Source organism: Hyaena hyaena, unplaced genomic scaffold (genome assembly GCF_003009895.1).
Source record: "Hyaena hyaena isolate Hyena2069 unplaced genomic scaffold, ASM300989v1 scaffold_492, whole genome shotgun sequence".
Classification (NCBI taxonomy): domain Eukaryota; kingdom Metazoa; phylum Chordata; class Mammalia; order Carnivora; family Hyaenidae; genus Hyaena; species Hyaena hyaena.
The window spans coordinates 272,075-296,970 of record NW_024081124.1 but is presented as its reverse complement, the minus strand read 5'-3'; the positions used below and the strand labels follow the sequence as shown (position 1 = coordinate 296,970).

The 24,896-nt window shown below is 55.2% G+C and overlaps 1 protein-coding gene across 1 annotated transcript; it reads left to right on the top strand.

The window, feature by feature from the left end:
* The first annotated feature begins 34 nt into the window (after positions 1-34).
* Positions 35-24,793, top strand: NUP88 (nucleoporin 88). The gene is made up of 17 exons (XM_039254528.1): positions 35-338; positions 1,320-1,489; positions 2,261-2,386; positions 5,255-5,341; positions 8,513-8,689; positions 11,736-11,922; positions 12,652-12,799; positions 15,833-15,931; positions 20,106-20,196; positions 21,382-21,483; positions 22,885-23,043; positions 23,274-23,399; positions 23,491-23,556; positions 23,665-23,745; positions 23,905-24,031; positions 24,153-24,271; positions 24,558-24,793. Exons 1-17 carry the CDS (start codon positions 51-53, stop codon positions 24,619-24,621), a joined length of 2,217 nt encoding a protein of 738 aa, XP_039110459.1. The 5' UTR covers positions 35-50; the 3' UTR covers positions 24,622-24,793.
* The last annotated feature ends 103 nt before the right edge of the window (positions 24,794-24,896 follow it).

Sequence of the window (24,896 nt, the reverse complement as noted above, 5' to 3'; positions counted from 1 at the left end):
CGCTCGGCGGCGCGCGGAGCGACTCGGGCGACGAGCGCGGTTGGGCCAAGATGGCGGCCGCCGAGGGGCCCGCGGGCGACGGCGAGCCGTGGCAGTCCTGGCTTCCCAACCACGCCGTGTTCCTGCGGCTCCGCGAGGGGCTGAAGAGCCAGAGCCCGGCCGAAGCGGAGAAGCCGGCGTGCTCGCCGTCGCCCTCGCCGCCGCCGCTCACGAGGAACCTGGTGTTGGGCCTGGGCGGAGAGCTCTTCCTGTGGGACGCGGACGACAGCTCGTTCCTGGTGGTGCGGCTGCGGGGCCTCGGCGGCGCGGGCGAGGAGCCCTCCCTCTCCCAGTACCAGGTGCGGCCCTCAGCGGCGGCTGCCCGGGCGCGGGTCCTGAGTCCTCTCCTGGTTTTGGCCTCTGGCGGCCTCCCTTTTCGGATCCGTTCCCTCGGCAGAGGCTTGCGGACGCCGACGCCGTCGGAGCAACTCCGGCCCCCGGGGCCCGGGCGGAGGGGAGCGGCGTGCGGCCGCCGGGGGCCCCCGCGACGCGGCTGAGCGGAGGGCGCGGGGCGGCGGGCTGGCTCTGAGAAGCCGGCTCCGCGACGGGGCGCCCGGCGGGTAATGAGTCCGACTCCCTGCTGGGGTTGCGACTTGAAAGCACCGGGGTTTGGGGGTTTTGTGCCCGGCACGCAGGAGGAAGCCCGCGTTAATCCCTTCCTTTCGCTTCTAGAAGATGAGCTCATTCATTCCCCAAGTCGGAAGGGAGGGGGTTTTGCTCGTGTCTGCTTGTAGCGGACCGCCTGTGACACGGGCTGGACGGGAGGGGTCCAGACACGCTGCGGTCGGTCGTTGCTTTTGAGGCAGTGTTTGCTGGTAATCAACGGATTCCCTTCTTTTAAAGATTAAAAAACAGGGGCGCCTGGGGGGGGGGTGCTCAGTTGGTTAAGCGTCCGACTTCGGCTCAGGTCATGATCTCACGGTTCGTGGGTTCGAGCCCCGCGTCGGGCTCTGTGCTGACAGCTCGGAGCCTGGAGCTGCTTCGGATTCGGTGTCTCCCTCTCTCTCTCTGCCCCTCCCCCACTTGCATTCTGTCTCTCCAAAAATGAACATTAAAAAAATTTTTTTTTAAGGGAAATGATGCGGAGTAGTTACTTTGCAAGGTAGGGAAATCTGGAGCGTGTTAGGGAACATTCCGGTCTCAGCGGTTGAAGATTTTCCATCAGTTAAGGGCCCAAGTGTGAGCCCTCATTGAGGCCACCTGGTTGAACTACAGCGTTAAGTGCACCTGCTGCGTGTTTACACGGGAGCTGCTTTGACCAGTTTGTTTTTAATTTCCAGAGGCTGCTTTGCATAAATCCGCCCCTGTTTGAAATCTACCAAGTCCTGTTGAGTCCAGCGCAGCAGCACATAGCGCTCATAGCAATGAAAGGACTCACGGTGTTAGAGCTGCCCAAACGGTGGGGGAAGAACTCTGAATTCGAAGGCGGAAAATTAACAGTGAATTGTAGGTAAGTCGTGCGTCCGTGGAACGTGTCTGTGGTCTGTCGTCCACGCGGGCAGTAGTTCCAGACCCGGGGTTCTTCAGGGGCGTTCCAGCTGGTGTGCGCGCCGGCTGCCTGCTGCCACGCTTTGTGCTCCGTGTGATTCCACGTTTCTTCCGGCTGAATTGTCGAATTGCTGTCTTCTCGGAGTTCCGTTCTCAGGTGTAGAAATGGACCACCTGTGGGAAGCACTTAGTATTTGGGAGTCGGACCGTTTGCTCTTAGTTTAACTGAGTTTAGTTTTTGTGTCTTATCTTTTTCAACAAATCCAGAAAAGTGAGAGTCAGACTCCGATCTGTTGAACAGAACACAAGCTGGAAACCCACCTTTAGCTCCACAGCGTAGAGACTGGGGCCTCTTAACACTTTCTCTTTCTAAATGGGTTTCCTCATTTCTGCAACAGGAGTGATAGTATTTCCCCAGTACTTACGGGGCTACTGAAGGGATCGAGTAAGATGGGGCGCCTAAGATCCCGTACAAAGTACAGTAGAAGATACTCTGTAACTTAGAAAGTCCTCTTACTTTGTGTCTTACTGGTATTGACTGAACAGAGGCTTTGCTCTGCCAGCAAGATGTGAGAGAAAGAAATCTGACGGATATTAAATTAGCGGGCAGTAAAGTAGATTTCCCTGTAGAAGGCCATAGAAGGTTTCCATCCAGGTGCTACGAGGGCATTTCCGTGTAGGAGGCCTCCATCCAGCTGCGACGTGGCTCAGAGAGCCGTTGTCCTCGTTTCAGCACCACGCCCGTGGCCGAGCGCTTCTTCACCAGCTCTGCCTCCCTGACTCTGAAGCACGCCGCCTGGTACCCGAGTGAGCTGCTGGACCCCCACGTCGTGCTGCTGACCTCAGACAACGTCATCAGGTAAGCTCTGGTTCTCTCGGAGCTTTGTGAGCGCAGATTCTGTTTCTGCTCATCCGCTGACGGCTCTGGCGCCGCCAGTTGGGTCCCGGGACAGCCCTCTTAAGCTGTCTGTCGGGCAGGTGTTCTGACCGCTCTCCCAGCCCGTCTTGTCTCCTGTCCTGGTCTGCTGGTGTGTCCCCTCCCATCTGTCACTCTTGGAGGCCCTGTTCCATCGGGAAAAGAATATAAGCGGGAGTTGAGGGATTTGAATTCTTGTCCCAGTGCTGCCTCTGTCTTGGAAATCCAAAGCTTGGTTTTAGGGGAACCTCAGATTCCAGTTTTGTAAGATGAGCAGGTTCGTTTGTAAAATGACAGTTTCTAAATGCCCTTCCAGGTTTTGAACTCTAGGAGCACATGCTCTGATCCTCCAGAGATTTCCGTAATGTTACCAGTTAACTTTCTGGATCTGCCTCATGTGGAACATTTGCTGGGGAGACCCAGCTGAGGTACAGATCCTTCCGGTTTTATTTTTCCTGATCACGTGTTCAGCTGGGCCTTACCGCCCCTCCTTTCCTGCTGAGCGCTTGATCCCTTACTGGCCTCTTAGATCTCAGAGCTTTCCGGTTACTTTTAGATACTAAAAATTGGACTGTCCGGCGGGAAACTCTGATGCCAGATCCGCGTCTCACAGGCCCAGGCTGGGGCACCTGAAACGAGTGGGGGTGTGGCCTGGTCTGCTGTGGCTCTTGGTCCTGTCCCTGCACCTTGAGGTGGGGGTGACGTGTAAGGACGGGCTACTTCCTCAGGGTTCAGCTCCGTGGTAGAGGGCGTAGGAAGAATGTGGCAGCTGCGGGACATGGCTGTCTGTAAGGGGGGTGGCTCTGACCCCGTCCCCGTTAAGTCCCATCTGCTGCTAGGGACCTCCGTTGACGTGGTAGGCTCTGCACACGTTGCTCTGTCAGCGATCGTCCCCGGGCCCTCCCTCCCGGTGGCTGTCTGCACGCTTGCTGTCTCCTGCACCCTCAGTATAACCATTGGGGTCTTTCCTGTGGGGTCATGGGACCTGCCAGGGTCCTTTCCTCCGCCCTCCAAGGGCCACAGGGAACTGGGCATCTGCGCCACAGTCCTCCTGCTGTTCCAGCCCAGCTCCAGAAATTTCCGTATAGGAAGCAGGTACCATACGGTATGCCCACGTCCCAGCCCTAAGGTATGACGTGTCAGGTTCGCGTGAGAACTCCCCGATCTGGCCTTACTTCCTGTGGTTCATCGGCTCCGGCTGGGAAGTGAGACCCGCATCTCCCCTTCCTACATAAGGGCACCTCTAAGTGTGGCCGAGTGTCTCCCTGCCTGCCTGTCTCACTTGACAAGGAGGGGTTCCCTCCCCTCACGGAGCTGGTCTAGAACGCGGAAGGGCTCCTGACCCCCTCTCCTGGGAAACCGGCTGGGGACGGGAGGGTGGCGCGACCTTCCTCGTGTGATGCCCAGAAGGAGGTATCTGGCCCCAAGTAGGGAAGGTTCTTTTTAAAATATGGGGTATTTGGGCACCTGGGCGGCCCAGTGGGTCAAGTGTCTGACTCTTGATTTCGGCTCAGGTCATGATCTGACGGTCCGTGAATTTGAGCCCCGTGTCGTACTCTGCATGGAGCATGGAGTCTGCTTCGGTCTGTCAGTCAGTCAGTCTGTGTTCCCCCTGCTAATGCACACACTCTCCCTCGTAATAAACTTGTAAAAAAGTACATGAATACAGGGTACCGATCACATCCCTGCCCCTGAGCTCTGGGGCCTGTGAACGGTTTCGGGGCCGCAGGGCACCCTTGACGCTGTCTTGCACTTGCTCTTCCTTTTGCTGCCTCCCCGTCTCGTGCGTCCCGTCTCGTGTTAGCGTGCGTTTTGAGGTCAGATGCGTGTGGGCAGCTGGGAAGACCACTGCGCATGTGTGGTCGGTTGCATCAGATTTTCGTTAAGACCATCTATTAAATGGTATTTAATGATATTTTAAATGGTAATGGAGCGAACTGGGTTTAAACCTTCTTGGGGGTGTCAGTGGAGGTAAGTGCTTATTAACCCGTTTTACAAGCGGTGTTGGACTTCTGATAATGTTATCGGCCTTTTGAAAATTCTTCTTTTAACTCTAGCCACATGTGTTTTTGACTTTGTCACCTTAAATTAAAATGATTTTGGCAAAAACACTTTTTAAAAAGCACTTTTAGTTTTATACTTTCCCTGATGAAGGTAGGGATGACGCGATACCGGGTCTTGTATAACAACAAGTATTCACTGGGTCCAGACGTCCCTCCCTCTGCGGCCGGTGGGCGTACAGGGGAGAGTGAGATGTGGCTGCTGTCTGGCGAGGAGTGGCGGGCAGACGCGGGTGGTGTGTGTGCAGGGGTGCTGGCGCGCTTGGGGCGGGTGGGGCGCTGGGTGGAGGCGAGTGAGCCTCAGGACGCCAGGGGAGTTGCAGACCCACAGCCGTGTGCGGCAGGCTCGTGAGGGTTCTGAGGCGAGAGGGCGTTTCCATGGGCCTCCTGGGCACAGGGGAGGTGGGCGACTTTGTCAGTATGCGAAAGCCCTTTGGCAGAGAATTGGTTATAAAAACCGGTAGGAAGATTCTGCAGCAGAGGGATTGGTGGGAGGGAAGGGCAGTTGTGAGATGAAAGAATTGTCAGGGCACCGAGGGGCTCAGTCGATTGAGCATCTGACTCTTGATTTTGGCTCAGGTCAGGATCTCATAGGTAGGGGATCAAGCCCTGCATCGGGTTCTGTGATGAGTGTGGAGCCTGTTTGGGATTCTCTCTCTCTCCCTCTCTCTCTCTCTCAAAAATTTAAGCATTTTTAAAAAAAGAAATGAAAGACTTTTAAGTGTGGGCTCTGTGCTCTTCTGTTCTCCAGGATTTACTCTCTACGTGAGCCTCAGACACCCACCAAGGTCATTGTACTCTCAGAAGCAGAAGAAGACAGTCTGATACTCAATAAAGGGTAAGTTATTTGTGTCATGAAATATTTCTTTAGTTCATTTATTGGGCTCATAAGTGCAGTTTTAACAGATTGCAATGTTTTCCGGTGGTAACCACACTGCTGGGGACCTGAGGGGTGAGCACGGTGGGCGGCGGGACGAGGTAGCAAAGCTTCACGAAGCTGAACGTCACTACAGCTACTAGCTGCTCCCTTCTCAAGAAAGTTCTAAAACGACAGCGCCTGGAGTGGGTTCCCTCCCGTATCCTGAAGGAGCCCGAAAGCTATGCCACGACAGGGGTTCAAGGTGACAGCGTCACCTGCCCGCCTCCCAGACTGTCCACACCCAGAAGCTGCCAGGAGGAGGGAGCCCTTCAGACTCCGGTGACCGTGGCTCTTAGGTTTCCTCGCCCTGCAGGGCCACATGGTCCAGGCCCTCCGACTGTGAACAGTCACCCCTGGAACTCACAAACCCCATTCCTCTGGCCTCCGGACCAGTCCTTCCGGTGATGACTGCGCGGGACACCCGCGGCACATGCATGTGGGGTGAAGCTTTAGTGGCTGTATTTTTAGAAGTTCCATTTGGTTCTTCTCACATCTCCGTGGTGGTCGCCGCTACTAGTCGTGTCTGTTCCTGTCTCTCTAACCCTTCTTCCTCTGCCTGTAGCTGTTGGGTATTTGAGCAGCGCGGTGGGACGGGGTGGGGGCGCCGAGTCTGGATGGCCCTTGCTCCCGGCCCGCCAGCCCGGCTTTCTCCTGCGGTCGCTGATCTTGGACTGTGAGCCCGAGTTTATTTGATCCTCGGGTTTGGGAACACGGAGAGCCCGAGTGGTGTGCTCATCCCGGGAGGACTCTCCCCCGCGCCTCCTGGGTGTCCCAGTTTAGCTCCTGGGAGAGTCTCAGAATGAGCGTTTCAGCTCAGTGATGTCCGTGCCGGGCACCCGCTTCTTAAATTCCAGTGTGTCCGTCCCTGCGGGGCAATCACCAGCCTCTGGGGGTCGACAGGTTCCCCTCCCTCCCCCGGAGGCCCCGGGGCACCTTCCCCAGCTTCTCAGTCTCTGTTCCCAGACCCAGTGCAGACCTGCTGCATGGGCAGGAGGCAGTGGGGCCACGCACGCGGGCGGTGTGATCGCTGTGGCGCACGCCAGCCGTTCAGCGGCACCGAGCGCTTTTCTGTGACTGTATTCTGTGACCATAAGAATTGTGGTGCTTTTCTGTTGGGAGTCTGTACGGGATGGACAGGGAGGCGCATAGAAGTGCACAGCGTGGGTCCTGGCCCGGAGTCGGGACTCGCTAATCGCTCCTACTGTCCCCATGGGAAATAACGCCTCGTTTATTAGGCTCCGGGTAACTTTTGACCATCAGGGGTCACTGTCTCTCTGATTTCCGTGTCTTTTGTCCCTTCATTGTCTTGATCATTTAGGTGAACGCAGGCTATGCTTTTATTCTGATTTTGGGCTTCCTCATTTTTTTTCTGCCTCCTGACACCATATACCTTTCCGTGTGATAAAGAAACTAACACACAACGTTTGCAGCAGAGCGGAGGGGTGTGGCTCCTCAAACTGTGTGGACCTGTGCCCCCCCGACCCTGTGTGAACTAACGCTGTGTTCTTCTCCCTGTGTGGGTTAACCCCGTGTTGAACCGGAGGCTTCCCGGGTAACCCGTTATGCTGAACTTTACAGAGACGCACATTTCATCACTTGTTTTTCCTGGTTCCAACGGTAATATGTATTTTAGAAAATTGGGAAAACCTACTGAAAAATATTAAGAAGAGAAAATCTTTTGTGAATTCCTATAGTTTCTCCTTAATGTGACACTAGAGCGACACTCTGGGTATAAAGTAGGTCGTTCTGTTCTATTCTTTTTATTTTTTTTACTTTTTAAAAAAATTTCTTAGGGGCGCTTGGTTGGCCCAGTCAGTTAAGCGTCCGACTTCAGCTCAGGTCATGATCTCACAGTTTGTGGGTTCAAGCCCCACATTGGGCTCTGTGCTGACAGCTCAGAGCCTGGAGCTGCTTCAGATTCTGTGTCTCCCTTTCTCTCTCTGCCCCTCATATATGCTCTGTTTCTCTCTGTATCAATAATAAACATTAAAAAAATAAATGTTTTTAATGTTTAATTAGTTTTGAGAGAGAGACACAATATTAGCAGGGGAGGGGCGGAGAGAGGAGACACAGAATCTGAAGGGGCTCCAGGCTCCGAGCTGTCAGCACAGAGCCCGACGCGGGGCTCAAACTATGAGATCATGACTGAGCCGAAGTTGGACACCCGACCGCGCCCCTCATTTTGCTTTATTCTTGACCGCGGCCCACAGGCTGCCCCCTCCAGCTTCTTCCTTCTTCTGCGCCCTGGCTGTGAGCTCGGCCTCTTCACCATTTGTTCCTCAGACAACATCCACCCCTTTCCTATGTGGCTGCCGACTCACTCCCCTCCTTCCTTCGAATCCGTGCTCTGATGTCACCGCGTCAGGGTCCTTACCGGACAGCCCAGCCCGAGGCAGCACCTACAGCAGCGCCTCCTGACGTCTCTCTTCCTGATGACGTCATTTTCTGACTGTGTGCCACACGTTCCTTTCTGTGCCCTGCGCGTCTGACTGGAGGGCGGGGCCTTGGTTGAAGTCACTGGCGTGTCCCTTGCACCTACGATAGTGCACAGCGCGGGGCACAGGACCAGTGTGTAAGAAATAACGTGTGGGGCAGATGTGTCCCTCTGCGCAGCGTTTGCTTCCTGTTTCTCTTTGCGTTCGTGTGTCTGTGTATATTTGTCCTGTCTGCATGTGTACGTTTAAACTGTTGAGAGCGAGGGAGCGTGGTGTAATTTTATGTTTCTGTCATTTAATTGTGCTCTGTTTTGCGTTCTCCATCGAATACTAACTGCATCCCCACCTCCTGTTATCAGACATTCTGTTCTCATTCTTGGTTTCAACACGTTGATTTTTAAATGTATTTTCAGGGGCGCCTGGTTGGCTCAGTCGGTTAAGCGTCCGACTTCGGCTCAGGTCATGATCTCACGGTTTGTGGGTTCGAGCCCCACGTCGGGCTCTGTGCTGACAGCTGGGAGCCTGGAGCCTGTTTCGGATTCCGTGTCTCCCTCTCTCTCTGACCCTCCCCGGCTCACACTGTCTCTCTCTCTCTCTCTCTCTCTCAGAAATAAAATGTTAAAAACAATGTTTTTTTAAATAAATGTCTTTTCAGGAGAGCGTACACCGCATCTCTGGGCGAGACAGCAGTGGCGTTTGACTTCGGGCCATTGTCAGCGGTCCCCAAGACCATGTTTGGACAGAAGGGCAAAGGTGACATAGTGGGGTACCCGCTGTACATCTTGTACGAGAACGGGGAGACCTTCCTCACATACGTCAGTCTGGTGCACAGGTGAGTGGGGGTGGGAGGCCAGCTGCGTGTGGAGCCTGCAGGTGCCCCGCCCGGACTGTCCCAGCCAGGCTGTGGCCCGTGGGTTCTGTTTGTGGACGCGTGGCAGCCTCTTGACTCTTGGTTTGCGCATTTTGGGGAAAGACGGGTACAGTCGTTTGGCTTTGATTTCCTCGTGTTATTCGGATCAGTTCTGTAATGCACTTGGGTAATCGCCGGAGACTGGGTTTGTCTTCAGGAAGCCGAGAGCACAGCAGTGTTGTGCGTCTCGTGCGGGCCGAGCACTGGGAGGGTGGCTAGCGGTGGGGACCGGGCGTCAGCGTCCCGAACCGCTCGCGGTTCCCAGACCAGAGACCTCAGAGCAAGCAGAGTGCGGTGTGGCCGAGGACGTCAGGGAGACTTTGGTGGGCAGGGACTGCCGTCTGGTGACGGTTAACGGAGGGTCAGGGAAGGACGCGACCACTTGAGCCCCAGGGCGCATCTCCGGCTCGGGCACGGCGCTTGTGGCTGGAGCAGCGGTGTCAGGAAAGCTGGAGGCATCTGCCCGGGGAAGTGGGGGAGGTAAACCCCACGGTGCGGAACGTGGGGGCTTTCCTGTAGGAATGGGGGGCAGTGGTGGCTCCTAATCTGTAGGATAAAGCAGTTGGTTCGGGACGGCCTGCAGCCGAGAGACATTAGTTGACCGTCTACCGTCTACAAGGTCGGCACCGGGGCCGTTCTGGAGCAGGGCAGAAGTGGACACGCTCCCGCGGAGGAAGAGCCGGTCAGACCCCGTTCCTGGTTGGGGAGGGGTGAGCGGTGAAGACAGACACGGGGGTCAGGCCAGCTAATGGGGGGCTGTTACTATAGATGGTCAGTGTGACCCAGCACTGGGCTCATGAAGGGGAAGTGGTCTGTGGACAGTTGGAAATAGGGGACCGGACAGAGGAGGATGGCCTGTCCTGGTGACGGTCACAGGCAGGAGAGTTTGGGGATCCTGGGCACGTTGGTAACCAGAAAGGTGTCAGGCCAGAGGCTAATGTACTTGATTCACTTCTGAACTGTCTGGACCCACGTGACATCAGGGCCCTGCGAGTGGCAGGCGTGAGTCTGGGGCCTCGGGCGCGCGGGAGGGCAGGGTGAGTGCGGGGCTGGGGGGGCCCTGGCACCCGGGGACTCCCTCTCAGCCGCATCCCCTCCACCCGAACTTGCGGCGCTCCAGGCGGCTGTCATGGTAATGCTGCCGCCTCCCTCCGCCCACGCCGGCCCCCATGTCGGCACCGCATCCGGCGGGTCGCCTTCCACGGCCTCTCCGGCCCAGTCCCGCCCCGCGTTCCGTGGCTCTCGCCGTGAGGACGCCCTGAGCGCAGACCCCCTTCTCCCCACCTCCTTGTCCTTGCTTCCAGACCCTCATCCCCTGCCCAGGTCCCTGTCCTCCTTAGTCGTTGTCCTGAACGCCGTTTCGGTCCCCTCCGTGTCACCCCCCAGCTGCTGTCAGATTGATCTTAGGAAAGTGAAGCTCCGTCACCCTTCACGTGCGCCTCTGATGACGCTGTCGCCTGGCAGGAAGACTCAGCCCCCGCTCCCTCAGCCTGTCCTGAGGGCTGCCGGCTACTCCTCTGTTGTCTTAGCAAAGCTGTGTCCTTCCTGCTGCTCGTCTTCCGTGCTTCCAGAGCTGCTCCTCGGCTTGGAAAGTTCAGCACCCCTTCCCCGGATATGCTTTCACGTTGATCTTTTTTTTTCTTTTTTTATGTTTACTCATTTATTTTGAGAGAGAGCAAGCAGAGGAGGTTAGAGAGAGACGATATAATCCTAAGTAGGGTCCACACTATCAGCACAGAGCCTGATGGACCTCTAGATTGTGACGTGAGCCAAAATCAAAAGTCACAGGTTCAACCTTCTAAGCCACCCGGGCGCCCCTGATCTTTCTTACTTTTGAGACTTTTCTTATGTCTCGTTCTTTGTACCTGGTAAATCCCTGCATTGTCAAACTCGGCACATGCCTTGGTATTTCTGGGTAACGTGTGCTTACCCGACCATGCCGGCTCCCTGGGGGTAACCCAGCGCTCGGTCACTATTGCTTTAATCCAGCTAAAGACCGTGTCCAAGCACCTGAGAGGCAGCTCTGTTTTGGAAGAAAATACAGGCAGTACGTGGTCGTTAAAGCCAGGCATGGCTCACCATGCCCTCATGTGAGTGTGCGCTTCGAAGCGAAGAGGGCTTGTAACAAAACGCTGGGGGCACCAGTGTTTACGAGACAGAAACGAGAGGGCTGTTGAGAGGGGCCGAAGGAACCCGGGAGAAAGAGTTGTACGTGTTAGGGATGTTGCAGGGTTGCAGGTGCCGTGAGCCCACAGAGAAGGCCACAGTGCGTCATGTTCGTGGCCTGTGGACTTAGCAGCTGGCCTTTGTCAGGGACCAGCTTCACCGGGGGAGAAGTGCGAGCCAGAGTGGGAGTGGGGGACTTCTCAGCCCCTGCGCAGGTGACGGTGATGTTCTGCTCTTCACTCCTGCCCGGCCGTCCTGGGGGGAGTGTCGAGCCGCATCTCTGTTCTAGACGCCAGTAAGCTCCCTCCCTCCACGTGCCCCTGGTCGTGACAACCAGACATGTCCTCGGACGTTGTCAGTGTCTCCCAGCGCACAGTCTCTCCACGCGGGACGCCTTGCAGAGGCAAAGTCCAGGGAAAGCGGGCGCGTGGAGAATCGGGAGCACACGGCACCATGGGGTTTTTTATTTGTTTTTTCTTAAAGCTTAGGGTTTCTTTTTTTCTCTCTTAATGTTTATTTTTGAGAAAGTGGGGTAGTGGGACGGGGAGTGAGAATCCTAAGTAGGCTTTGCACAGTCCGTGCGGAGCCCGATGTGGGGCTCGATCCCATGAACTTGGAGATCATGACCGGAGCTGAAATCAAGAGTCTGACACTCAACTGACTGAGCCCCCCAGGCGCCCCCGCGGCGCTGTGCTTTTGATGGGGGTCCGGCAGCTACAGAAAAGCTGCGTGAGTGGGGGCGTGAGTGGGGGCGTGGACTCTTCCGTCCACGTGTCTGCATACGTTTTCCGTCCTCCCTTAGCCCCGGCACCGTCGGAAAGCTGCTGGGCCCGCTGCCCATGCACCCCGCGGCAGAGGACAACTACGGCTACGACGCGTGTGCCGTGCTCTGCCTGCCCTGTGTCCCCAACATCCTGGTGATCGCCACGGAGTCGGGCGTGCTGTACCACTGCGTCGTGCTGGAGGGGGAGGAGGAGGAGGAGCAGACGGTGAGTCGGGCCCCGTGTGGTTCCCGCCGCGTCCCCGTCCCCGCGTGTGGTTCCCGCCGCGTCCGCGCCCGCATTCCCATCCCCGCGTGTGGTTCCTGGGCCGGTGAGAATGCTCGGGACGCCAGGGAGTGTCTCTCCGTCTGCACTCTGTGCACTTGGGGAGTCAGACGCTCAGTGGTAAGTGCGGCCCACTTGCAAGTCCACGTAGTAAGACGGTAGGAGGCTCCGGCGCCCACGCGCTCGCCACGCGCTCACCACGCTTGGGGTGGCGGCCTCCAGTGGCGGGTACAGAGGGCCTGTGAGGCGCTGAACTGGCTCTCCTACACCTGATTTACGACTTACTAAAAAGAGGGAGCCTTTTTTCCCTCTTTTAAGAATATTAAAGCACTTGGGGCGCCTGGGTGGCTTAGTCGGTTGGGCGTCCGACTTTCGCTTAGGTCACGATCTCGCGGTTCGTGGGTTCGAGCCCCGCGTCGGGCTCTGTGCTGACTGCCAGCTCGGAGCCTGGAGCCTGTTTCGGTCTGTGACTCCCTCTCTCTCTGACCCTCCCCTGCTCATGCTGTCTCTCTCTCTCTCTCGTAGAAATAAATAAAACATTTAAAAAAAAAAAAAAAATAGAATATTAAAGCACTGGTAAAATGGGGGTGGGAGTAAGGAGAATTTCTTCGGTTTTGAGTTGTATTGTTTTCAGACGAGCATGGAGACTGAGATTACCGGGTTCTCTTACAGTCCGAGACGCCCTGGGACTCCAGGGCCGACTTCGTCCCCTCCCTGTACGTGTTCGAGTGTGTGGAGCTGGAGCTCGCCCTGAAGCTGGCGTCCGGAGAGGAGGACCCCTTGGATTCTGACTTCTCTTGTCCCATCAAACTTCACAGAGGTAACATATTGGCCGATTTACTCCTGTCCCGTCCGGTTTACACGGAGACGGTCACAGGCCATCCCCAGGCACCTGGGTGGGTGGCCCAGCTGTGGGAAGCCAGCTGGCCTCCGTGGCTTCGTCACTGTGCTGTGCTTCAGGTCCAGGGTGCGTTTCCCATGTTTTTAAGATCGTAGTCTACAGTCTGCATCCCTCTGGAGTCAGAATAGTGAATTTTTCCCGGTCCACGCAAAAGTTGACTTCACGATTCAACTATGCATGTGCAAATAAAATTAGTTTGTTTAGTTTTTACTTATTTCTGAGAGAGAAAGAGACAGCATGAGCAGGGGAGGGTCAGAGAAGAGAGGGAGACACAGAATCTGAAACAGGCTTCAGGCTTTGAGCTGTCAGCACAGAGCCCGACGCGGGGCTCGAACGCAAGAACCGTGAGATCATGACCTGAGCTGAAGTTGGACGCTTAACCGACTGAGCCCCCCAGGCGCCCCTGATAAACTTTAAAACGTACTTTAAAACTCAAATTATAACTCACCGATATTAAGATATCTCTATAAAGCCTCTTTCTTTGTTTTAGGGCACGTTACAGTGTCTTAGGCCCAGACCCAGTTTGAACGTTGTCCTCTTTATCTTTTCCTTTTGCTTTAACTTATGTGGGTTGGTACCAGATCTTTCCAGCAACTTATCTCAGTCTGTCTGGGCAGCTTTTGAGCAGCTGCTGTGTTGGCCGAAGCTTGTGTCGTTGAGACGCTACACGGAACGAGCCTGGTGCGTCCTGGGCTTTGATTGTAGTTTTGACGTTAGCAGGTGCTCGGTTGGCCCCTCTGCTGTCCGTTTCCTCATCCGGAAGGGGTGGGGTGACATCAGATGACCTCTGGGGTCCCTCTGACACAAGACCTTGTGACCCTGCTGCCCTCTCACCGCGTCTCGGCACCTCCTGTAGGTTCTCTGGGCCCAGGGCGGAGAGAGGGGCTCTGTCTGCAGCAGCCTGACGTCTCTGCTTCGTCAAGTACAGCGTAGGCTCGGAGGCAGTAGTTCTGTGCAGGAGACCAGCGTACGGGCTCCCCCAGCGCGGCTGATGACGCTGGGTCCAGAGACATGAAGTCCACGTGGTCGCAGAACTCTGCTTTAGAGATGAGCCTGAGCCCAGGGACGCAAGTGATGTAAACTCATTGGTTTCCTTATAAAAGTACATGACTTTGGGCAATCTTTTTTTTTTTTTTTTTTTTTTGAGAGAGAGAGAGCATTATACGTGCGCAAGCTGGGGAGGGGCAGAGAGAGAGTCCCAGACAGGCTTCGCACTGTCAGCACAGAGCCGGGTGTGGGGCTCCAACTCACAAATGAGATCGTGACCTGAGACGAAGTCAGACACTTAACCTACTGAACCCCTTTGGCACCACTCTTTGGGAAATCTTAAGTGTAGGCATTTTTATCTTCCAGTGAGAGTTAATATTCTCACATATATGCAACTAATAAATGGACCTGTTCATATTTGTACTTAGGATACATTCCGATCATTGAAACATACCCAGATTTTTATCAACACTAGTGAATGACTATGTGACGGGGTGCCTAGCAAATTCTATCTTCAGTTGCTAACGTTGCCTCTTTTTATAACAGATATCTCTTAACTTCCCAGTATTGAGATTTTTCTATTACTGTCAGCACCTCAGGCACATTTTGACAAGTCGTCTGAAACAGTTGTAGACCTAATGAGAGGATTTGAACCTGAAAGTCTAAAGTGTGGGCAGACAAAACTTTTTAGTATTTTATTGTTCAGAGAGGAAGCCGTAGACCAGGAGTTTCAAAACTTTATGGCATAATGCTGTTTTCAGAGCCTACTTATACAGAACCCCAGCACATAAAACAGAAAAGAAGTATTAATATCTGCTTTATGACATTTACGAACCATGAAGTCAACAGTAAGAAAGTGAGGCCCTTAGATGGAAGATTTCATTTAGGGATTTATGGATGACAGTTGCATCTTAAATTAGCTTTCTCGTGTAAATTATTTCCATATCTTGTTTTAGTTGTGTAACGTTTTAAAAGAACTGAGTCCTAGAGAGAAATATTCCTAAGTGTCCAGAACTCATCTTTTAGTCTCATGTAGTCTCAAACAAGGTATAGAAATTTTCATTAAAATACCATAATGGTTTCTCATATCTCTTAATATAAATATACAGGGTTGTTGGGGCACCTGAGTGGCTCAGTTAAGTATTTAACTCTTGATTTTGGCTCAGGTCATGATCCCAGGGTCGTGGGATAGAGCCCCATGTTGGGATCTCTGCCGAGCATGGAGCCTGCTTGGGATTCTCCTCTCCCTCTTCCCACACTGCCCCCCTCCAGTGCACGCGTGCGCGCTCGCTCTCTCTCGTGAATGAATGAAATGAATGAAAAAATGAATGCCAAATAAGAATTCTATCAAAGAAATAAATTACTTGGGACCCCGGCTGACTCAGTCAGAAGAGCATGTGACTTCAGGGTTGTGAGTTCGAGCCCCACATTGGCAGGAAAGCTTATTGAAGGGGGGAAAAATAGAATCCTATCCAAACTTAAACGTAAAGACTCTAAGTCCACGTTATCAGGACAAGTAGGATTTGGCGTTTCCTGGCTGTCTGGACACGCTGTGACGGGACATTTCGCCTGCCGCTGTGGCTGGTCCTCTGACTCGCTCATGAGCTGGCCTGCGCAGTCCACGTGGGTCAGTGATGCTGTGACCTTTCTCAGGCTCCATTTTATCTGGAAGAATGAGAGCTGTAAACACGCGTGCAGAGGGGACGGACAGGCCACAGTGTTCGTGTTCTGACCTCCTCTGGGGAGGGTTAGAAGTAACGTTTGGGTTGTGTTCGTTACTTTGAAAAATACTTTAAATATATTTGAAAGTTGATTCCAGTTTTAAAATTTCAAATCCCTGATGTAGTCCCACAGTGTGAAGGCCCCGTCACCTGTCACTTCCGTGGACAGGTGCGTTTGTGGCCTGCTGGGGTGGAGGCCAGTTTTTAACGATGACCTGTATACCGTTCACGATTCCATTTGCAGATCCCAAGTGTCCCTCAAGATACCACTGTACTCATGAAGCCGGTGTGCACAGTGTTGGGCTAACTTGGATTCATAAACTGCACAAATTTCTTGGGTCAGGTGAGTTCTCTGGGTTTTTTGGTGCGTTTCATAGATTTTGTCAAGAAGGAGTTTGGAATAGAAAAATAATAGAGAAAGTCGATGAAACTAAAAGATTGTCCTTCGAAAACATCAAGATGGACAGACCTTTGGCGAGAGCAACCCTGAGAGAAGACTCAGTCCTGCTGAGAACGAGAGAGGAGACGCTACCGCTGACCTCACGGAGGTGGTTCAGGGTTGTGACAGGGAACCGTGAGCCGCTCCGTGCCACCCAGGTCCCCAAGACGAGACGGACACGTTCCTAGAAGGACACAGACTATGGAGATGGGCTCAAAACCCGGGACGTTAGAACAGACCTGTAACTAGGGAAGAGGCTGAAGTAGCAACCAGCTGCCCGAGGAGAAAGCCTGGGAACAACAAGCTTTCCAAGTGTCGCATTTAAAGAAGCCAGTTCTTCACGAACCCTTCCAAAAACGGAAGGAAGGGGAAGCACCCCCTCAACCCGCTCGTTGAGATCACTGCTCCCCGGACACCAACACCAGACAGGTGAAAGGACAGGAAACCACAGACACACACCTGTCACAAGTAGAGATGCAAAAAATCCTCAACAAGATACTTGCAAACCGAACCCAGTAACCTATGAAAAGGAAGGTAGCCCAGGGCCAGGTGGGGTCTCTCCCAGGGACAGGAGGCGGGGGGAGCATCCAGAACCCCAGCGACGCAGCACGCCGCGCCCGCTAAGGACCTAGCCCGCATTGTCGTCTCAGCAGACGGAAAAGGGCTCTAAGAAGATGCGGCCTTTCCTGTTTCCGGCACTCAGCAAACAAGGAATGGAAAGTTCCCCAACTGCTCGGGGGCGTCTAGGAAGAGCCACTGCCAGCACCATGTTCACTGGGAAAGGGCCCAGGTGTTTTCCGTGGCTGGCATTTGCTGGTGTAATAAATCCCCACAAACCTAGGGGTCACAACGACGCAGGTGCGTATGGTAGAGCTCTCAGGTCACAAGTGCTGGGCTGACCTCCCTTTCTGGAGGTTCTACACATCCTGGCCTCCCCAGCCTCCCCTTACTCGGAGCCCCCTTCCTGTGGCTTCAGAGTGGTGGCAGTTGAGTTGTCCTCTCCTTTTCTGCTTCCCTCTTTCCCTTCTAAGGAACCTTTGTCACAGCATGGGGCCCACCCACATAATCCAGAATATTCTATCTCCGAGACCTCAACGAGCATCTCTCAGTCCATCTGCAACCTCTTCCTCTGCCTGCAGCCTGACAAGTTACAGGTTCTGGGGTTTGGATACTAGTTTGTTGCACCCTGTGGCCTCCAAAGATTTACATCTGACCCACGTGCCAAATATATGGACTGTAGCATTGTTGTATCAACGGAGACGTCAGCATCCCCTCTCCATCTCAGGAGCTCGCAGGTCCCCAGTCCCACCTGAATCTCATACATCATCCAACTCGGATCTGTAAAGACTCTGAGTAGATTCTCTCTTGGGCGGAATTCCTTTCCCCAGACCTTGAAATTAGAAAACAGATCCTCTGTTCCCAGACCGCAGTGGTGGGATGGGCGTACGTATCGTTTCCACACTGCAGGTCAGAAAGGGAGAAAATGGGAGACCGCAACCATGCATCCTAAGCAGTTTCACAACTAAATTCTGGTAGGTTTTGAAGCCTAGGGATGATCCCTGCGCTTGCAGTGCTGCCCTGTGTGTAAACCTTTATCTTTTCCAGAAAGGTAGCACTTAGCTATAGCTGAGAGGTTCATCACCAGTTTTCTGCCTTCGGAACTGGGGGTGGAACAGCCTTTTCTCCTCATCATCATGACCCTTTCAGTCCAAGGCAGCAGTGTTTCCATGGCTACAAGTTCTCAAGAACTTTCTGGTCTCCTGTGTATATCGGAAGAAGTCAGTTCACCCATAGGCCTTTCCTGGGGGATCCTGTCTCTATTTGGGTTCTGCTCACGTGGCCACAGGATCAAAGTCACACTCCTGATCTCTCCAGAGAGCCCTTGTGTGACTGGACATTCTGACCGTTTGGTCCTTCTGAGGTATGAAATGCACCAATGGCTTTTTCCTCTACCACATGATTTCCTAATGAATAATCTATTAATTTTAGCATTTCTTGCTAAATAGGTTTTTGCTAGATAGGTTGAGAATTTCCTAAATCATTAAATCTTTGGGGTGTTTGTAAAAACCCAGTTCTGTTTTTTCTTAGATTTTACTGTAATTAGCACAAAGGAACCAAGTTACATAGCCAGGGTTTTGCTTGGAAATCTCAGCTGAATGTCCAGTTGAATTGTTTACACATCTGCTTTCCACACGTTCCCCAAAGATCTGAGGCGAGAGGACATCACTCTTGCTGCTTGTGTCCAGTGTTGTGATGGAGGTGAGGAAAAAGGCATCAAGATTAGGAAGAGCTAAAACTCTCTTTTCTGAAAACATGATCTTTTGCGTAGTAAATCATAGGACGTCTATTAGGAAAGTATTTATACTAATAAATGATTCCATAGAGCTTGCAGAACCCAGGAGCCATATACAACTGTCTGTTCTGTGTCTGTGCACTAGCAATAACTAATCCAAAAGGTAAAATTAAGGAAACAATCCCATTTGTAATAGCATCAAAACACAGAACATACTTTGACAAAACTGTGAAACATACACTTTTAAAACCGCAAAATGTTACTGAAAGAAATAAGAGGCCTAACTAGATAAAAAACATCCCATGTTCATGGATCAGAAAACTTAATACTGTGAAAGGGCAATCCACCCCTCCACCCCCCCAAATCGATGTGCAGATTCCAGTACCATCCGTGTCAGAATTCCAGCTGGCTTTGCACAGATCGACAAGCCAATCCTAAAATTCGCTTGGGATTCTACAGATCTGGAGTGCCCAAAACAGTCTGGATAAACAGGAACAAAGTTGGGACCCACACTTCCATGTTTCAAACCGGGAGTCCAGTTGGTGTCCACACAAGCACCAGGACAGATCAGCGGGAAAAGAAGTCTTAAGCGGTATACCAGGGTACATGTACATGCACAGGAATGAAATTGGAGCCCTGCCTCACACCATAACACAAAAATGACTCAAAATGGATCAGAGACCTAAAACACAAGGCCTAAACCTGTAGAGCTCTCAGAAGAAAGCGTGCTTACAAAAGTACAAAGTGGAACAGGAGTGAGTATTGCAAATGGACCTGATCTAGAATACAGAAGAACTCTTAGAACTTAATAAGATAGAGAGCCCAATTTGAAAAACGGACAAAGGATTTGAATAGATCCTGTTCCTTTGATGAGGTACAGATCATTAAGCCCACGAAAATGTGTTCGCTGTCATTGGTCGTGAAGTGAGATACCACAAAACCACTTCACCCATTAAAATGGCTAAAATAAAAAATGACAGTAACCAGTGTTGTCAGTGCAGCGTTTATGGAAATGTAAGGTGGTGCAGCCCTTTGGGAAAATGGTCTGGCGATTCCTCAGATGGTCAGACCTTTGGTTACAGCCGGACCTCTGCCCTGTGCACACCCATGAGAAGTGGGCATGTATGTCCATGCACACACTTGTAGACAATGTTCACAGCAGCACTACTCATAGGGGCCAGATGGCCAAGTACCCATTACCCCGTGAGGACACAAATCTATCCGTCCAACGGCGCATCGTTTAACACTAGGAAGGCGGGACGTGTGGCACAGATGAGCCCGAAAATGTTGAGTGGAGGCAGCCAGGCCCAAACAAGGACACATGTGACGCATGACATGTGCAGGGTGGGCGGGTCCGCAGAGCCAGAAAGCAGATTGGTGGTGGCTGCCGGGCCAGCCCTTCTGGGTAGCGAGAGATTCTGAAATTTCCATGGCCGTGGCTGTACACTTATAATACACTACAAACCCGTGGAATCACACCCTTTAAATGGATGGGTTCTATGTATTGTGAAGTACATTTCAAACGGCCCACGGGTGTGGGCGAGGACTGGACGGGAGTGCTCCCCTCGGGGCGCCTGGCTGACGAGGAAAATGCACTCCCCGCCTCGGCCGAAGCCAAGTCCCCCACCCCCTAGCCCCCCAGCCGTGGGAAGGAGGTGTGTGTGGCAGGAAGGTGCAGTGCTGTGGGAGCGGCGGTGCGGGACGGGGGCTGGGACGAGGCCTTTGCTGCATTTAACCTGCAGACGTGTGTCCGCGCGTCAGTCACCTGTGTGTGCGTCCTTGCAGACGAAGAGGACAAGGACGGCCTCCAGGAGCTCGCTGCCGAACAGAGGTGCTTCGTGGAGCACATCCTGTGCACGAAGCCGCTGCCCTGCAGGTGAGGACCTGCCCCCCCCCCCCCCCCCCCCCCCCCCCCCCCCCCCCCCCCCGCCGCTCGCCCCCGCTGCCACCCAGGCTTGCTGCCGTTGCCGGGCGGGCTGTGACCCTGACTTCACGTCCCGTCTTCAGAGGCAGCTTTTCTGTGCCGTGCGTATTGAGGTCCCAGTCCGCGTCTGGGGAATGTGAGGTCGGTCAGGGCAGAGCCCGAGTCTGCATGCGTCACGGTGACAGACTGACGGCCACACGTTCAGTGAGCAGAGGAAAAGGAAGACTACAGTGACGGCCACGTGCCTGTGTGGGATACCTGCATCCACATGGTGCCCTGTGACGGCTGGGCCCCGTGGGGAAGGGTGGACCTGGAGAGACGTGGACAGGAGCACGTGGAGGGTCCGTTCCTGCAGGGCGTCCGCGTGGCCAGCCCGGGGGAGGGCGCAGGGGAGGAGAGCAGGGCCGACAGTCTGCAGGAGCCGGGTGCAGAGGGGACTGGGGCTGACCCGGGAGGAGGGCGTCGGAGAGCCCGGATGGCAGCACGGGGACTCCCGGGGGCACCTTTGGGGACGGGGAGGGCGGCACTGGGTTGGAAGGCAGACGGGTGAAGTGGATGACAGAACCCCATCCGTGCGCGGTCCTCAAACGGGTGAGAGTAACAGCTGCTTCGGAGCGAGTCCCTAGACAGGAAATCCGTGCGCGCCGTCAGGGCTGGAATGGCCATTGCCGCAGTTTGGGGGGGGGGGGTCGCCTTGTGAGCAGGGAGGTCACATGGGGGCCGCTGTGGCCGGGAGCGGTCTGCACTCCTGCTTCTGCGGATCTAACGCCGAAAACACTGTTAACTCGAGACCCCTCCCCACTTCCCCTCCCCAGAAAGGTGGAGGGGTGCTGTGCAAACACTGCCACCTGGGGCAGGGGAGCGGGGAGATCTTTGGGGCTGGGCCGCAGTCTGTCCCTGCGAGTCCCAGGTCTGCCCTCCTCCACGAGGCAGGGACAGCGCTGGAGACGGTAGGTGAAGCGTGGGACCCGAGTGCAGGGCCGCGGCTGTGCGGGGCAGACGGCTGGGCCTGGGCAGCGGGCAGGGAGCTGCCTGTTGATGGGTGAGAACTGTCGGGGGGTTGGCAGCCTCTGGGCCTTTAACCCTGTTTCCGGGTCCCTGCGTCCTAGTAAGGCAGCCGCGGCTGTGTCGTTCCAGGCGGCCGGCACCGGTCCGAGGGTTCTGGATCGTCCCGGACATCCTGGGGCCCACGATGATCTGCATCACCGGCGGCTACGAATGCCTCATCCGGCCTTTGTTGTGAGTCTGTCCTCGCGGCCCACGCGCGTGGCTCACGCTCTGCAGGCAAGGGGTGGAGGTTTTTGTTGTCGCTGCCACTTGTCGAAGGACTCATTTTAGGCACTAGAGTCAGGAGCTTTAGTTCCAAGTGGAAAAGAGCAGTAAAGTAGCGAGCTCCGCAGTTCCCGCGACTTAGTGGAAACGACATCCACGCCGGCCCTGCGCCCGGCTCCGGGGTGGCCTGAGCCACCGCGTAAGGACGGCACCGTCCTCCGTCCGGTAGAAGGGGAAGCCAGCCTGGGAGGCGTGCTCGGGTCACCACCGGGGCCACAGGACTGTGGCCTTCTGAGCCCAGAGTCCACAGTCACCCTAGTTGCCCATCCCTGCCAGGCTCGGAGCAACAGCAGGGAGCAGTAAACCCGGGAGGGGGCGGGAGGGGGCTACTAATCCTTCCCCTCGAGGAGCTTCCGCGAAGCTACAGGCGCCATTTTCTGCTGGGTGGCCCTGACGGTCACCCAGGGGTCATAAGTGCGGGAGCAGGAGTCCGGCGGGGCCACCGGAGTGTCGGCTACTTGGCTCCCCCGGTTGCCCGGTGTTGGCGCAGAGCACGGGCTTCCGCGCGCGGACCTGGTTGAGAACACCGGCATCACTTGACGTCCTGGGAGGAATTTCCACAGTCTCTGGATACTGACCAGTCAGGCCATCAGGAAAGGAAAAGAATTCATTATCGATTTTGTTTGTGTACCAGGACTAAAAACTAGCAAGTCCAAAGTGGGGAAAAATTCACCTTTTCGTCTGTTACCTTGGCACGTTTGCTAATCCAGTGATAGCCGGTCACGCTGGGCCCCTTCAGAAGAGACCACGAAGCCTGAGGGGAAAACCACAGCGTGCCAGGCCCCCCGGGACCACGTTGTGTCCATAGTGCTCCCGTCCCGTGCTCTCCGGCGTCCAGGGCGCAGCTGCTCCGAAATGGCCGCTGTGAGGATCTGTACTATTCAAGTGAATCTGATTTTTAGGATCAAGGTCATCAGAGCAAATACAGTACATACAGTGGCTTTCTGGCCAAATCTGAAATTACACCTCGGAAGGGAGTTATTTACGTACGTTTGCAGCTCCGGCTTACAAACGGCTCTCCAGTCCTCTGCGGAAAGAGTCCCTGATGAATTCGTATTTGTGTGTGGCGTTTGTCAATTCAAATTCTTTTTTGAAAAGGTCGAGTCTGAAAAGGCTTCGATAGCTGGCAGCCCTTGTGGCGCGGGGACAGCCTTCCCCGGGTGATCTCAGGGCCGGCACGAGGCGGTCTGGTCCTGCTCTAGTTTTTCGCCTTCTCAGGGCGCAGGTGAACGTGGCTCGTGCTTTGCCGGGGTCCTCACGGTAGAGGGCTCTGCGGTAGATGGTGTTTGACTCGCTTCTGTTTTGCAGAAGCACGGTCCATCCGGTGTCCCCTCCCCTGCTGTGTACCCAGGAGGACAAGGTGGTGGAAGAGTCGCCCCTCCGCATTCTGGCCGAAACCCCGGATTCCTTTGAAAAGCACATTAGAAGCATTTTGCAACGCAGTGTCGCAAACCCGGCGTTTCTGAAGTACGGGATCCGGGGCGTGTGGGCTTAAGAACAGGTCCCGTCGGTTTTCATCATCGCCGTTCATCCTGTCGTCCGCTGTTTTGTTCCATACCTTTCAGTGTGTGCGACTGTCGGGGGGAGGGGGGGGCGGAGGGGGGCGGGGGGGGCTGGAGAAGGATGAACGGGAGGGACGGAAAGGAGGGACGCCGGGCCCGTGGCCTGAACCCGCGTGCGGTTGAAACTGCTTACAGGTCATCTGACAAAGACGCGGCCCCTCCGCCCGAAGAGAGCCTGCAGCTCCTCAGCCGGGCCACCCAGGTGTTCCGGGAGCAGTACATCCTCAAGCAAGACCTGGCCAAGGAGGAGATCCAGCGCAGGTGGGGCGGCCCGGGCCCCTGGCCGTGGCCCCTGGCCGGTAGCCGGCGCCGTGCAGCGGCCTCGGGTCACATTGCGTTTCTGTTCCCAAAGGGTCAAGTTGTTATGTGACCAGAAGAAGAAGCAACTGGAAGACCTCAGTTACTGCCGGGAGGAGAGGTGAGTCCCCCGTGAACGCGGGAGCCACAGTTCGGGCTCAGACGCACGGCTGTGTGCCTGGCTTCCCCGTCGGGCGGACCCCAGAACCCCTTGGTTTTCTGCTGTTAGGAAAAGCCTGCGGGAGATGGCAGAGCGCTTGGCCGACAAGTACGAGGAGGCCAGGGAGAAACAGGAAGACCTCACGAACAGGTCAGCGGGCTGGGGCGCCCGGGCCCCGCTGTGGCTGCTCCGCGCCCGGGGCGCACGGCCTCACGAAGACGGGCCGCGGCGGGTGCGCTGGGCCTCGGAGGCGCAGGTCGGCCCCCCGGCTGGGAGTGGGGGTTGAGCCGCTCGCCTGCCCCCCCCCAGGATGAAGGCGGTCCTGCACAGCTTCCGCGCCCAGCTCCCCGTCCTGTCCGACAGCGAGAGGGACATGAAGAAAGAGCTGCAGCTGATCCCCGAGCAGCTCCGCCACCTGGGCAACGCCATTAAACAGGTGGGCGAGGGCGTGCGGTGGGCGAGGGCGTGCGGTGGCCGGGGTGCTCCGCACGGACCACCACGCCCGTGAGCGCGTGCGCAGACCGCAGCCTGATACACCTGTGGGTTTGGTCCTCAAGGTGACCATGAAAAAGGACTATCAGCAGCGGAAGATGGAAAAGGTGCTGAGTCCTCAACGAGCCACCATCACCCTGAGCGCCCACCAGCGCAAGTGCATCCAGTCTGTCCTGCGGGAGGAGTGAGTACCTGCCCTCCGCGGGACGCCGGGCCTGCCTCTCCTCCTGGACGGGCCGGGCCAGGAGCCGGGGCCACACGGCCCTGGAGCGCAGGGCGTTGGGGGGGGAGCAGCTCGGGACGGGCCCAGAGCGGGAGCGTGCGGCGGCGGGTGGCGGGTGCGCTCGCGTCGGAAGCCTCACGCTGGGGATCGGCGGAGCGTTTCCGGCGCATGTGCCCGTCACTAGCTGAAATCGAGTCCCCGTGCGCGGCTCCCGGCCCCGGAAGTGAGGGACTGTACGGTCTTGCAGGGGCGAGCACATCAGAGAGATGGTGAAGCAGATTAACGACATCCGGCACCACGTCGCCTTCTGACCTGCCGCGGGCACATTCACAGCGAGGCTGGCACGGGTCAAGGCCCAGGGGCATTTGTAAAACGAACAGGTAGCATCTAATTTATAAAGAGACGTTTTAGATGAACTTTGGTGATCCAGATCTTTCATACTTGTTTTATAAATATTGAATAAATGCTTTTATTTAAAACCTGGCACGTGCTTTATACGTAAGGCCAAGTTCATGATTGTGTTCCGTGAGGGCCTGGGATTCGGTAAAACTGCACGGAGACTTTGAGCTGCTCTCACCTGGTCGCC

What these genes read in the sequence shown, in the direction of transcription:
- NUP88 (XM_039254528.1), top strand. Translation starts at nt 51, where the DNA reads ATGGCGGCCGCCGAGGGGCCCGCGGGCGACGGCGAGCCGTGGCAGTCC. An exon ending in CCTCCCTCTCCCAGTACCAG is followed by an intron (nt 339 to 1,319) that starts GTGCGGCCCTCA and finishes TTTAATTTCCAG; the next exon opens with AGGCTGCTTTGCATAAATCC. An exon ending in ACGAAGCCGCTGCCCTGCAG is followed by an intron (nt 20,197 to 21,381) that starts GTGAGGACCTGC and finishes GTGTCGTTCCAG; the next exon opens with GCGGCCGGCACCGGTCCGAG.